The 13,361-nt window shown below is 52.1% G+C and overlaps 1 protein-coding gene across 2 annotated transcripts; it reads right to left on the bottom strand.

The window, feature by feature from the left end:
* Positions 1–808: 808 nt before the first annotated feature.
* Positions 809–13,187, bottom strand: RAB34 (RAB34, member RAS oncogene family). 2 transcript variants are annotated; one of them, XM_060268308.1, is made up of 11 exons: positions 12,872–13,187; positions 10,012–10,110; positions 8,507–8,598; positions 7,317–7,382; positions 6,792–6,893; positions 6,588–6,652; positions 6,023–6,074; positions 5,483–5,564; positions 4,732–4,822; positions 4,032–4,139; positions 809–1,717 (listed from the first exon to the last, which is right to left on the bottom strand). In XM_060268308.1, the coding sequence occupies exons 2-11, from the start codon at positions 10,063–10,065 to the stop codon at positions 1,647–1,649; spliced, it is 783 nt and encodes a 260-aa protein (XP_060124291.1). In that variant the 5' UTR covers positions 10,066–10,110; positions 12,872–13,187; the 3' UTR covers positions 809–1,646. The 2 variants fall into 2 exon arrangements, with proteins under 2 accessions (XP_060124291.1, XP_060124290.1); XM_060268307.1 differs by lacking the exon at positions 12,872–13,187 and adding an exon at positions 12,050–12,115.
* Positions 13,188–13,361: the final 174 nt, after the last annotated feature.

The following is a 13,361-nucleotide window of genomic DNA, read 5'->3' on the forward strand; positions in this document are numbered from 1 at the left end:
GCCAATGTAGATCTTTCAAGACCGGTGTTATGTGGTCTCGGCGGCCGCTCCCAGTCACCAGTCTAGCTGCCGCATTCTGGGTTAACTGTAGTTTCCGAGTCACCTTCAAAGGTAGCCCCACGTAGAGCGCCTTGCAGTAGTCCAAGCGGGAGATAACCAGAGCATGCACCACTCTGGCTAGACAGTCCACGGACAGGTAGGGTCTCAGCCTGCGTACCAGATGGAGCTGATAAACAGCTGCCCTTGGACACAGAATTGACCTGCGCCTCCATGGACAGCTGTGAGTCCAAAATTACTCCCAGGCTGCGCATCTGGTCCTTCAGGGGCACAGTTACCCCATTCAGGACCAGGGAGAAGCCTTTCACACAGCACAGGGTTAAACTGTGGAACTCCCTGCCACAAGAGGCAGGGATGGCCACCAAACTAGATGGCTTTAAAAGAAGATTGGAGAAATACATGGAGGAGGAGGAGAGGGCTATTGATGGCTACTGGAGGCATCAATTCTTCTGAATCTCAGTTACTGGAAACCAGGGGAGGGGAGAGTGTGGTCTTGGGTTCGAATCTTGCTGGTTGGTTTCCCTTTGAGGCATCTGGTTGGCCATTGTGGGAACAGGATGCTGGGCTAGATGGGCCCCTGGCCTGATCCAGCAGACTCCGCTGACATCCCTAGGGAACCTCCAGGTTTAGCGGCAGTCTATCTCGATTGGTAGGCTCCTAGGGGGAGAGGACGCTGGGCTCATATCACATTCCTTGGAGCCCAAACACTCTTTGCCTCGGGGCCTGTCACTTGGCCCCCAGAAAGTCCCCCACAAGGCAATGTGGCCCCCCAGGCTGAAATGACACCCCACTGCTGGCCAACCCCATCAACGCACATTCAAGGCAACAGTTAGAAAAAGCACAACATTTCAACTTTTATTATGACTGAATGCGATTCGTACCAGGAGACCAGAGGCGCTTTGGTTAATGGATTGCTGTCTGCAACAGGTTTTTTGGGGCAGGGGACAAGGGGGTCTTTATGCCCAATGGGGTGGGACATGTCCCATGACACCAGAACCAGGGGCTATCTTACATGTCCTGGTACAGGAATCGATGTCACCAACAGGAAACTGTTGTGGCAAAGGAAAACCATGGAATGTAGACATGAAGTCGAGGTGATTTTCCAATCCCTTCACAGGGGCCTCTAAGATTCTCTTCCTGGGCTGCCCCACAAGAAGCCACGAGGGCAGAAACATTTGGGGGCAGAAAAAAAAACAGACCAGCTTCATCCAGGGAAGAGGATCAATTGTAGAGTTGGAAGGGGCCCCCAAGAGTCATCTAGTCCAACCCCCTCCAATACAGGAATCACATACTGCTCAGCGGTTAGAGCACCTGCTTTTTGCATGGAAAATATCCCAGGCTCAGTCCATGGCAGCAAGCTCTGGTGGGGCTGGGAAGGTCTTCTGCCTGGAATCCCGGAGAGCCACTGCTGCCGGTCAGTGCAGACAATACTGAGCTAGATGGACCGATGGCTTGACTTAGGTTGTGATGGCAATCTGTTCTTTTCTTAAAAATTTAAAAAAACAGCAACACTTTTCTTTGGTATAGAAATAAGTTCAGTGCAAATGTTCAGGCCGGTGAAATTCCTTCCCCCATCTGTACGGCTCGTGTCACTGGCAACATTTCGCTCTCCGGCGCTTCTCGGTGTTCAGGTACAGGTCCCGCTCGTCGCTGTGGATCCCTGAAAGAGGCAGAGCAAAAAAATCCTGAAAAAACTCAGCCTCTGTGAGCAAAACAAGTTTCTAGTCCTTGTGATGGTACAGGCAAAACCAGGCAGGCATTGCCAGAGATGGGGCTGGAGCAGATTTCAGAAGTGTTCCTATTATTAAATTTTAAAACTGCTTCATGGCATGAAGCCATCAGAGGAGTGTGCAGGATAAAAACAAAACAAATGGATAATAATAATAATAATAATAATAATAATAATAATAATAATAAATACTTTATTGTCACTGTACCACTTAGAATCATAGAATCACAGAGTTGGAAGAGACCACAAGGGCCATCCAGTCCAACCCCCTGCCAAGCAGGAAACACTATCAAAGCATTCTTGACATATGCCTGTCAAGCCTCTGCTTAAAGACCTCCAAAGAAGGAGACTCCACCACACTCCTTGGTAGCAAATTCCACTGCCGAACAGCTCTTACTGTCAGGAAGTTCTTCCTAATGTTTAGGTGGAATCTTCTTTCTTTTAGTTTGAATCCATTGCTCCGTGTCCGCTTCTCTGGAGCAGCAGAAAACAACCTTTCTCCCTCCTCTATATGGCATCCTTTTATATATTAGAACATGTCTATCATATCACCCCTTAACCTTCTCTTCTCCAGGCTAAACATACCCAGCTCCCTAAGCCGTTCCTCATAAGGAGGAACGGCTCACTTGTTTACAGTGAGATTAAACGAGCCCCACATCCCCCCCCCTGCAATCTCTCAATCTTGTTTGTATCCTGCACACTCCTCTGATGGCTTCATGCCATGAAGCAGTTTTTAAATTTGTCTAATAATAGGAATTCTGCTCCAGCCCCCTCTCACAAACTCTAAGACTTGCAACAAACCCTGAAAACTAACCACATCTCTACCAATCATTTAATAATAATAATAAAATGCCGATCTGCAATTAATAGGCAGTGCAAATAAACTTTGCGGCAGATCATGCAAATTTGCTTGGCTTGCAGAACTGTGGATCGCTGGGAAGAGGCTGCTGTAACCTTGGCTACATTGAGCCCTCCCCCCCATCCCATTCTCATTGGCTAAAAACTCTGCCTGTCACCGTCCATCAGCAGAGCCGTGTGTTTACTGAAAGACCACAGAAGAGCAGGGAAGCTTCCCGAGAATCCTCAGTCTCTACGAAGCAAACAAGTTTCTAGTCCTTATGAAGATGCAGTGAAAAACATGGTGGGCCGTGCCAGAGAGGGGACTTGAGAGGTACAGTGGTGCCTCGCTTAATGAATGCCCTGCTTAACGAAATTTCCGCTTAACGAAAGGTTTTTTCTAGCGGAGGTTGCCTCACTAGATGAATGCGTTTTACGGAAAATTCGTCTAGCGAATCGCGGTTTCCCATAGGAATGCATTGAAATTCAATTAATGTGTTCCTATGGGCAAAAAAAAAAATTCAAAAAAATTCAGTGCATTCCTATGGGATTCGCTAGACGAATTTTTCGTTATAAGAAAAGACCTGTGGAACGAATTAAATTCGTCTAGCGAGGCACCACTGTATTGCTATTGTTATCTTAATGATTAGCTTACAGATCTTTTCAGTTTTTTACGGTATACCCTGTCTGTGTTGTTTTAATTTGTGTTAGCTGCCTTGAGTTCCTGCTTTGGAAAAAGCAGAATATATACCCTCAAAATTAAAATATTATTATTTAACAAGTTTAGAAACTGCTTTATAGCACAGCCCTCACAGATTTAAAAAACCAGCTGCAGCAGCACAAGACACCAGCTCTAAAAACAGAGCAACTTCAATGAACCAAAAAAAAAAAAAAAACACAGCAGAAACATCTCTACAAATTATTTTCAAACACAGTAATTTTTGCAATAATAAATCATCATTAGATTTATTGGTATCCTGTCTTTTCCCCTGGACTGCGGCTCATGGCAGCTTACACAAATTAAAGCAAGGCAGACGAAATGCAAAAACAGAACCAAAACACAACAAACCAATCTATTAAAATGCAGGTAATAAAAACAAGACTGGCAGTGCAATGACTTTTGCAACAGTTGGTGGAGATCTGCTCAGCTTGCAGAACTTCTGCCGACGGAAGGATGCGGCTTTTCCCCAGTGCAGAATTCATACCGAAATTCTGCACAATGATTTTGTTGCTTAAGTGTTGAATATACAGTACACAGTTCCGTTTACAAAGGTCCGGATAGCGCCAAGCTGGCTCTGTGGCTGAAGTGGGGCTGCTTCCGTGGAAACGGGGGGGCTGTTTGAAGCCCTCCCTCCCCCCCCCCCCGTTATGGGGCCGGCTGGACTTGTGCGGCGAGGGGGACACTTACGCACGACGTCACCGATCCTTCTTGCGCTGCTCCTCTCCAGCTCCGCCATCACGCTCCCCTCAAAGGTCAGCGCTGCCACCCGGAAAAAGAACTCCCGCACATTCTCACCTGCAGAGAGAGGAGGGGGCAGTGGGGGGGGATACCGTTTCCTTAAAGACCACAGACCACCCTCTCCTCCTCCATAAATTTGCCTGATCCTCTTTTAAAGCCCGTTAAGTTGGTGGCCATCGTTGTCTCCTGTGGAACTGAGTTCCGCAGGTTAACCTGGCACTACATTAATAAATCTTCTCTTTTAACTGTCCCGAATTTATCAATATGAAGACCCTCCTGCTGGAGGTCTCAGGGCAGTTCACAGAAAAGATCACAATATATAAAATCAAAACATTCACAATATATAAAATCAAAACAAAAACACCGCCCCGCAAAAGAGCCATGTTTTAAAAGGGTTTAGGATGTCAATCAGATCAATCAGAACTTTTTTTCCTGGCACCTAAAGGTGTATAATGAAGGCACCAGGCGAACTTCCACAGTCAGGGAGCCACTGCAGAAAAGGCCCTGTTCTTGTGTTGCCACCCTCCGGAACTCTCAAGAAGGAGGCACACAGAGAGAGGCAGCTTATTATGGTAAGCCTGTAAGCAGGATCCGAGCAACTCTCCCTTCCTGCAGCCTGCAGCCTCAGGTATTCAGAAGAGAAACTTACCTGTGAGCGAGGAGACAGCCCAATATTCGGCCTCCATTTCCTTGGCCACCTTGAGAGCATCCTTCTCGATGAGGCTGTACTGTGCCGGAGACTGTGAGAGGGGAGGGAAGGGCTCAGGAGGGAGGGAAGGGGTTCAGCGACAACAGCTCCAGGAACCCAGCTAGAAGTGCTTCTTCCCTGCCTCTGCTTCCTTCCGTGGTAACTTTCATATTGGAAGCTGCTTGGGGCAGAGAGCTACCCCTTTGTAAAGCACAAAGATGGTGCCTGTGGCTGAGAGAGTATAAGGTTTGTGGAAGTGTCCTCTTTCCCTGCCCCCTTAATGATAAAGAATAGGGCTGGATTTGGCTGGATCCTGAACCGGGCTGATCCAACGGGATCCAGCTTTCGATCAAGTTGCCAGGATCACCCCGGGAGCAAAGCGGGGTTTGTCAGGGGGAGAGGCAAGCCAGGGGGCAGGAAGAAGATGCTTTGGTTGTGCCTGTTATCTATAGGCCCTCGTGAAGAACCTCAATGAATCAGTAGCCCCATCCCCTAGGACATCATGGAATTGTGGAAGAGACCCCCAGAGGTCATCCAGCCCAACCCCCTGCCATGCAAATGATCCCGGGCTCTGCGCAGCTTCAATGAATGAGCCCTGAACGGAGTTGGCGGGAGACGCCTTCTGAATGAGGCAGAGGGACCCGCAGGGAGGTGGGGCAGGCAGGATACAGCCCGCCCTCTCTCTCCCTCTCTCTTTTTCTCCCCAACTTACGCTGAGATCTTTCTTGGTGCCGACGAGGAAGAGGATAGCGCTGGATGGGTCGTTCTCCTTCAGGGCATCAGCCAGCCACTGCCTGGAAGAGGTTGGGCAGAGAGAGGAATCCAGGGGTGGAATTCATCACTGCGACTATTAATTCCCTTATCTTTCTATTGCACTGATATCCTAGGAGCTCCAGGGGGCGTGCAGAGTTCTGCTGCTCCCTGTTTTATCCTCCCAACGACCTTGCGAGGTAGGAGAGAGGCTGAGAGGGGCCCTGACCTCCCCACAAAGGGTCAAAGGTACTAAAATGAAGGGGGTTGTTTTAATCAATCGGCGTTACCTACAGAGTTGGGGATGAGCCCCAAGGCGTCTAGACCAGCCCCCTGCAGCGCAGGAATCGCAGTAGGATCACACGGTGCAATTTGGCTCTGGAATCAATGTTGAGTCAGGGGCTAAATCCGCCACAGCTCACAGCCACGCACACACACACACCCCGGTTGACGGCAGAGCTTTGACACCAGCTGGGAAGGGCGAACTTGGCAGGTAACTCACCTGGTGTGGCCCAGGGAGGCCACATCGTTCAGGTCAAAGACGATAATGATGGCTGCGGAGAGGCGGGGAGAGTTGCAGAGCTGAGGTCACGGAGGAGAAAAGGGGACTCCCTCCTGAGTCCCCCCCCCAACATTAGACAGTTCGAGGTCGGGAGGAAAGGGAGGGCTTAGATGATCTTGAGATGGTAAATTCTGACAAACGCTGGACGGGGCACTTTCAACCAGAGGCCCCAAAGGGAAGCACAACAAAATAACAAGAAATATTCATCAGCGCGCACATCCCCCCCCCCCACGGATGGGACCCCAGTGGTCACAAAAGAGGGCTCCTTTCTGCAGTTTTTCACCACCCATGGAGAACGCCAAGAGGAACCCAGTTTTTCACTTTCAAATGTAGCTCGCTTATCCTTGCAGGGAAGCACCGGTAAGGTGCTAGTCCTCAAGGCTGCTTGCCCACCTGTTAGCTGTGTTCCAGGGAGCTATCTGCTGCAAAGAGAGACACAGACAGACAGACAGAAAGACAGACAGACAGACAGACCCTCCAGCCCCTGATAATCACACCGTCTCACCTTGAGCTCCACGGTAGTAGGTGGAGGCGATGCATTTAAAGCGTTCCTGGCCGGCCGTGTCCCACCTGGCAGGGAGGGAGGGAAGGCGTTAGGCTGCGGGTGCATAGCGGGGATGACTGAGGAAGGGGGGAGGAGGCCAAGGGAGGGGTCCCCCCGCAGGACGGACAGGTTGGGTAGCTGGGGGGGGGGGCTGCAGGTACTCACAGCTGCAGGCTGAAGGGGACCCCCAGCACCTCAAACCGCTCCATCTCAAAGTCCACCCCAATGGTGGCTTTGTAGTTCTTGTCAAAAGTGTCTTTGCAAAAGCTGAGGATAAGGAAAGAGAGAGGGAGAGGGGGGGAGAGAGAGAGAGATCAAGGGGGAGGGGGTTGGCTTCTGCATCATCCTCTTCCTGCTCAAGATTTGCAAATGGAGGGGGTGCTTCTCTGCCCCCCCTGCCCACCCCCACGAAAAACAGCAACCTTTGCACAGTTCTGAGAAACATTTGCAGCCAGGCAAAGACACCCAAGGAGGGTCGGGGGGGGGGGAGTCACAGGCATAAAGGGACTTGGGTCAAATCCACACTTTACATTTAAAGCGCTCTAACCAGTCGTGGGGCACCCTGGGTATTGCCGTTCGTTCAGGGCGCTGAACTTGCTGAGCTAGTTTCCTGCACCCTGAGCAAACTACAATTCCCAGGATTCTCCAAGACCTGGGCCCCGATCCACCCGGGTATTCTCCCATAGTTACCGGTTGATCAGGCAGGTCTTCCCCACAGAGAGGTCACCGACTACAATGATCTTGGAAATTTTATACCTGTTGAGAAGGGGGGAGAGGCTGAGTTAATGTCTAGGGAAAAGGTAGCTGGAATTATTGGGGGCTTGGAGAAACTCCCCTAATAGGAATTGTTCATAATGCCAGGAGGCTTTTATCTAAGCTAAGATAAAGGGCAACTGATGTGAGATAAAAGGGGTGGAGTGTGATAGAGAGGGATAAAATTCCCCCTGGGGTGGCGAAAATTGGATAGAGAAGTCTTTCTCCTTCTCTCATAATGGTATAGTGAAAGAGATTTGCACATTTAAAGACAAACTGACTCGCAGTTTCTGAAACAATACGTGAGTTGTCTTTAAAAATTCACATTTTCCATGAATTTTGCAGTGCAGTTCTCCAGCCAAGCAAAGTGTGCAAGGATGCCAATGGTACGTATGAATGCAGGCATCAGTGAAAAATAACATACAAGACTGTATTCTATTTGGGGAAACCGCTGTGCAAAAATATTCATCTTAGACAAAACTGCATATGAACAGGAGGAGGAATTTGTAGGGAAAGGCCGACAAATCAGCTGCGATGTTTGCATTCTGAGGGTTGGACTAGATGGGCCTTTTGGTCCCTCCTTCCAGCTCTACAATTCCATGATTCTGTGCAAGAGATTCAGGAGAGATAAAAGGAATAGACTTCTGTGCCCATAACTGATCTGTGGATTTGGCCTCTGGGGGGTCATGGCGATGGTCTTTAAAGGAGACACGGGTCCCCGTAAATAGGAGCCTGGCTGGTGGATCAGGCCCAGGGGCCCATCTAGTTCAGCCTCCTGCTCTCACAGTGGCCAACCAGATGCTCCAAAGGGAAACCCACAAACAGGATTCGAACGCAAGACCCTCTCTTTTCCAGCAACTAATATTCAGAAGCATTTACTGCCTCTGACTGTGGAGGCGGAGAAAAGTCATTTTGGCTAGGAGCCATCAATAGCCGTCTCCTCCTCCAGGAATTTGTCCAAACCTTTGTTGAAGCCATCCAAGTTGGCGGGCGTCCCTGCCTCCTGTGGCAGGGAGTTCCACAGTTTAACTCTGCGCTGCATGAAGGAGGACTTCCTTTTATCCACCCCAAATCTTCCGACGTTCAGCTTCGTTCGATGTTCTCATGCTCTAGCGTTAAATACTCACCCCACGGTCCCCGTCCTCTGGGACTGGCACATCCCAACCACTTTGGGGTGGAAGGAGGTCCTGGAATGGAGCGCGGCCCCTTTGGTGAAGCACTGGGAAGGAAAACAAGGCTGGGATGGGGCTGGGGAGAGTTACCGCACTGCCACACACACACACCCCACTCTGTATGCTCATTGCAGCCCCCTAAATAGCTCTTCCAATGCAAAGATACACAAACACACAAGAAACAAATATGTTTGTGTGCATTTTTTAAAAAAAGTTTCCCCAACCACTGAGTTCACAGGCCACCTGTGTGGCCACACACACACACACACACACCTCTCAAAGTTTTTGATGCTCTTGAGCATGGGTAGGCAAACTAAGGCCCAGGGGCCGGATCTGGCCCAATCACCTTCTAAATCCGGACCGCGCATGGTCTGGGAATCAGCGTGTTTTTACATGAGTAGAATGTGTGCTTTAATTTAAAATGCATCTCTGGGTTATTTGTGGGGCATAGGAATTGGTTCATTTCCTTTTTCAAAATATAGTTTGCCCCCTGCCCCCAAGGTATGAGGGACAGTGGACTGGCCCCCTGCTGAAAAAGTTTGCTGACCCCTGCTCTTGAGGAATTAAAAGAGCTTTATCCCTATCAGAGCTGCACAGGGTTCCTAGGGTCATCTAGTCCAACCCAGGCCAGGAGACTGATTTTCCCCCCCGTTGTTGTCTTCCCCCTGATTTGGATCAGTGGGCCAGATGAAAAAGGCTCCAGATCATAGAATCATAGAGTTGGAAGAGACCACAAGGGCCATCCAGTCCAACCCCCTGCCAAGCAGGAAGCACCATCAAAGCATTCTTGACATATGCCTGTCAAGCCTCTGCTTAAAGACCTCCAAAGAAGGAGACTCCACCACACTCCTTGGCAGCAAATTCCACTGCTGAACGGCTCTTACTGTCAGGAAGTTCTTCCTGATGTTTAGGTGGAATCTTCTTTCTTGAAGTTTGAATCCATTGCTCCGTGTCCGTGGGACACCCGGGGAATATTGCATGGGTACGGGGACTGGGGTTGGGCTAGATGACCCTGCGGGCCCCTTCCGACCCTACAGCCCTATGATTCCTTATGCAGCCTTCTCTCCAAATACAGGCCACACACCCCACTCTCTGTCCACGCACACACACAGCCCCCCAGCAAAACTTTCTCCAATCTGGTGCAAGCCCCCCGAAATTCCAGCCCCCCCCCCAGTTTGGCTGAGCCATTCCTGGCCTCCATTCTCTTTTCCTATCAGAAAGAGGGGCAAGAAATGTGCATGTCAGCAGGAAGCTAACTAGGACTGGGGAACCGTTCTCAGATCGAGGGCCACATCGTCTCCTTGGCAACCTTTCAAGGGCCGAAGATCAGTGGTGGGCGGGGCCAGAGGGGAAAGGGGTGGAGCCACAGGTGCAACAGCTTCCTGGTGCTAAAAAGTGAGATTCTGGCCCCCTAAGTGTTGCTGCTGAGCTCTGCCTCAAAGGACTCCTGGCCCCCTTACCGGTGGCAGTTCGGCAATGACGCGGTCCCGCCTGACGGGGGCAAGGATATTCATCGTCAGGACTCGAGGTTCGACTGCAGAGCTGTCCAATATTCCCACCTGGAAGCACAGATTTTATTTCTGAAAAGTGGGCAGCGCAGGTATCCATGCCAACCCCCCCCCTTTGCCCTTCTTCTTGGGGCAGTTTCATTTACCTGCTTTTTTTAATCATAAAGAACAGAGCCTGCTGGATCAGGCCAATGGCCCCTCCAGGCCAGTATCCTGCTTTCACAGTGGCCGACCGGGGGCCCCTAAAGGGAAGCCCACAAGCAGCAACTTTCCAGTTGTTGTTCCCCAGGGCCTGGTATTCAGAGGTAGACTGTCCCTGGGCATGGAGGTTCTGCTATCACAATAGACCTCCATAAGAAGAGGCTGCTGGATCAGGCCAAGGGCCTGTCTAGCCAAGCATCCTGTTCTCACAGGGGCTGGCCAGATGCACGTTATCCATCGCGGGGGGAAATCTTCCCCAAATATTCTGCATTACCTGGTACTTGATGTTTGAGGGTCCCATTCTGGGGCCCTGATAAGACCTCCCAGAGAAATAAGGGGCTGCTGGTGGGAGCAATAGAATCCTAGATTTGTAGAGTTGGGATCCCAAGGGGACATTTAGTCCAACCCCCTGCATTGCAGGAATAGAGCTTGGAGCTTGGTCTCAACCAGACTTCCCCACACCAAAAAACAAAACAAAAAAAACACACCCCTAGAGCCCTCCAGGTGTTTGGGAAGGGCTGTGGGTCAGTGCTACAGAGCATCTGCTTTGAATGCCAACCCTCCCCCCCCCAATCTAACTGGGTACCTTTGGCTTAGGCAACATCTCTTCACCCAGCCTACCTTGCAGGGTTATCGTGAGGCCTAAAAAAGAGGAGGGCTGTGGCAAGCACCTTGAGCTCCCTGGGGGAATATAAATCAGGCACCCCCAAACTGCGGCCCTCCAGATGTTTTGGCCTACAACTCCCATGATCCCTAGCTAAGAGGACCAGTGGTCAGGGATGATGGGAATTGTAGTCCAAAACATCTGGAGGGCCAAAGGTTGGGGATGCCTGATATAAATCGATAAAGATTAATAAATGATGGGGCTGCACCCATTTGCCTCATTCATACAGGACAGCCTTTAGGAGCACCCATAAAACAATCTAGGAGTACCCATAAAACAAAACAGTGCCTTGGGTGAAGGCGTCTTGGCAGGCAGCAGGCGGGTGCAACGGAATTGCTGCAGGCCACTAGGTTTCCAGCCTGCGTGTACAAATTTTACAAAATAAGAAAGAAAGAAAGAAAGGGGAAAACAACCTCTTGTGAGAGATTGGATCCAGGCAGGGAGATTAGGAGGGGGAGGGAATCATAGGATGCTCCCTACTGAGTCAGATACATTGGTCAATACTAGCTCAATACTGCCTTTCACCGACCGGCAGCAGCTCCTCAAGGTTTCTGATAGGAGTGCTACCTGGAGATGCTGCCAGAGCTTGAAGCCATGACCTTCTGCATGCAAAGCAGATGCTCTCCCACTGAGCTATGGCCCCTCCCTTTAAAAATAAATCAAGATTCTAGTCCTCTTGGCTCTGGATTAAAGGCTGGTTTAAATGGAGACCCAGAAGAAGTGGCTTTATGCTCCCTACTGAGTCAAGAAGACACATTGGTCTGCCTGGCTCAGGAGTCTCTGACCGGCAGCAGCGGCTCTCCAAAGTTTCAAGGACTGCACTGGCCGCCTTCTGGATGCAGAGCAGCTGCTCTGCCCGGGAGCCCTTCCCCTTCCCCGCCCGCCCCCCCCCCATCAAAGCCGTCTGTTGTTTTTCAACTCTTCTCCTAAGCCGGGGAGGGAGCAGACATCCCGATGGCAGGCCTCAGCACCTCTCCTGGATGCGGGCAAGACGTGGCGAAGTCAGGGAGGAGGAGGAGGAGGAGGGAGAGGAGAGGGAGCCTTGTTTTTGCAGAGGGGGGGGGGCGCTTGCAATGCCCTGGGCAAGGAAGGCATGCATGGCGGAGCCGGGAGTCTGGTACTCACCGCCCGCCCCGTCGCCTCTGGTCCCGCTTGCTCGCTGGAAGTATGCAGCCGGAGAGGAGGAGGAGGAGGCGGAGGGTCGCGTAACCCGATCCCCGGAAATTCCAGGGGATGCGGAGGAGGAGGAGGAGGAGGAGACCCGGGATGGAGAGACACCCGCTCCTTCCAGGTTCGCCTGCAGCCCAGACGGGGCGGGCGGAGGAGGAGGAGGCTGGGCGGGCAGCCCGCCGAGGATCTGGTCCCGGGAAAGGAAGAGGTGCGGGGACGCACGGAGACTCTCCTCTTGGTCATCCTGCCAACCCTCTCCTCTCCTCCGCGCCCATCCTGCATTGCTCGAGGCGCTCTGCGTAACCTCAGAGGCGCCCTTGCCGGCTCGCCGTCCACTGGATAGGTGCGGCCAACCCTCTCCTCTCCTCCGCGCCCATCCTTCATTGCTCAAGGCACTCTGCGTAACCTCAGAGGCGCCCTCGCCTGCTCGCCTTCCACTGGATAGGCGCGGGCGGCGGCCAATCCTCTGCTCTCCTCCGCGCCCATCCTGCATTGCTCGAGGCTCTCTGCGTAACCTCAGGGGCGCCCTCGCCGACGGCAGGGCGAGCAAAATAAGCGCCGGGGCTCCCGGAGACCACGAACATCCCTTTTCCTCCTCCTTGTCATCCTATCCTGCATTGCTCAAGGCGCTCTGCGTAAGCTCAGAGGCGCCCTCGCAGGCGGCCGGGCGAGCAAATAGGTCCCGGGGCTCGGTTCACCTGCCCACCCAGCCTCGGGGGTTTGCCAAGCGCCCCCACCTCTTTGGCTTCTCCCCACTCCCTCCGTGCGCCCCCTTACCTTCGGCAGGCAGACAGGCAGGCGAGGCTCTGGCCGGAGGCATCTGCTCCCGATTAGTGACTCAGAGCCCGGCGGGGGCGGAGGGGCGGGCGGAGGGCGAAGAAGCCGCCTTCGCAGGGAGACTCGAGGGAGCCGAGGTTTGCACTCTGCACACGCTCAGGGGCGCGCGAGATTTCTCACAGTGACTCCACAGGCGGCCCGTGGGATTCGGATTCTGGTTCAACTCAAAGCTGTTCTCCTGGCAAGACGTTTCTCTTGTCTCTCCTTCCGATTGTAAGCCCTCGGGGCCGAGGGCGGCTCTTCCCTTTGGCTTCCTTCGCCTTGAGCTTCACGGGCGGGAAGAGAGCGATCCGGTCGAGTTTGCCTCTTCGCCCAGGCAACGAAGAGACTGACGGGGCCCCGCCTGCCCTTTGGAACTCCCTGCCCCTTGATTTCGGGCAGGCGCCTGCGCCGTGGCGACTCAGGCACCTGCTGAGCACCTTTTGCCCGA

Source organism: Zootoca vivipara, chromosome 15, assembly GCF_963506605.1.
Source record: "Zootoca vivipara chromosome 15, rZooViv1.1, whole genome shotgun sequence".
NCBI lineage: Eukaryota > Metazoa > Chordata > Lepidosauria > Squamata > Lacertidae > Zootoca > Zootoca vivipara.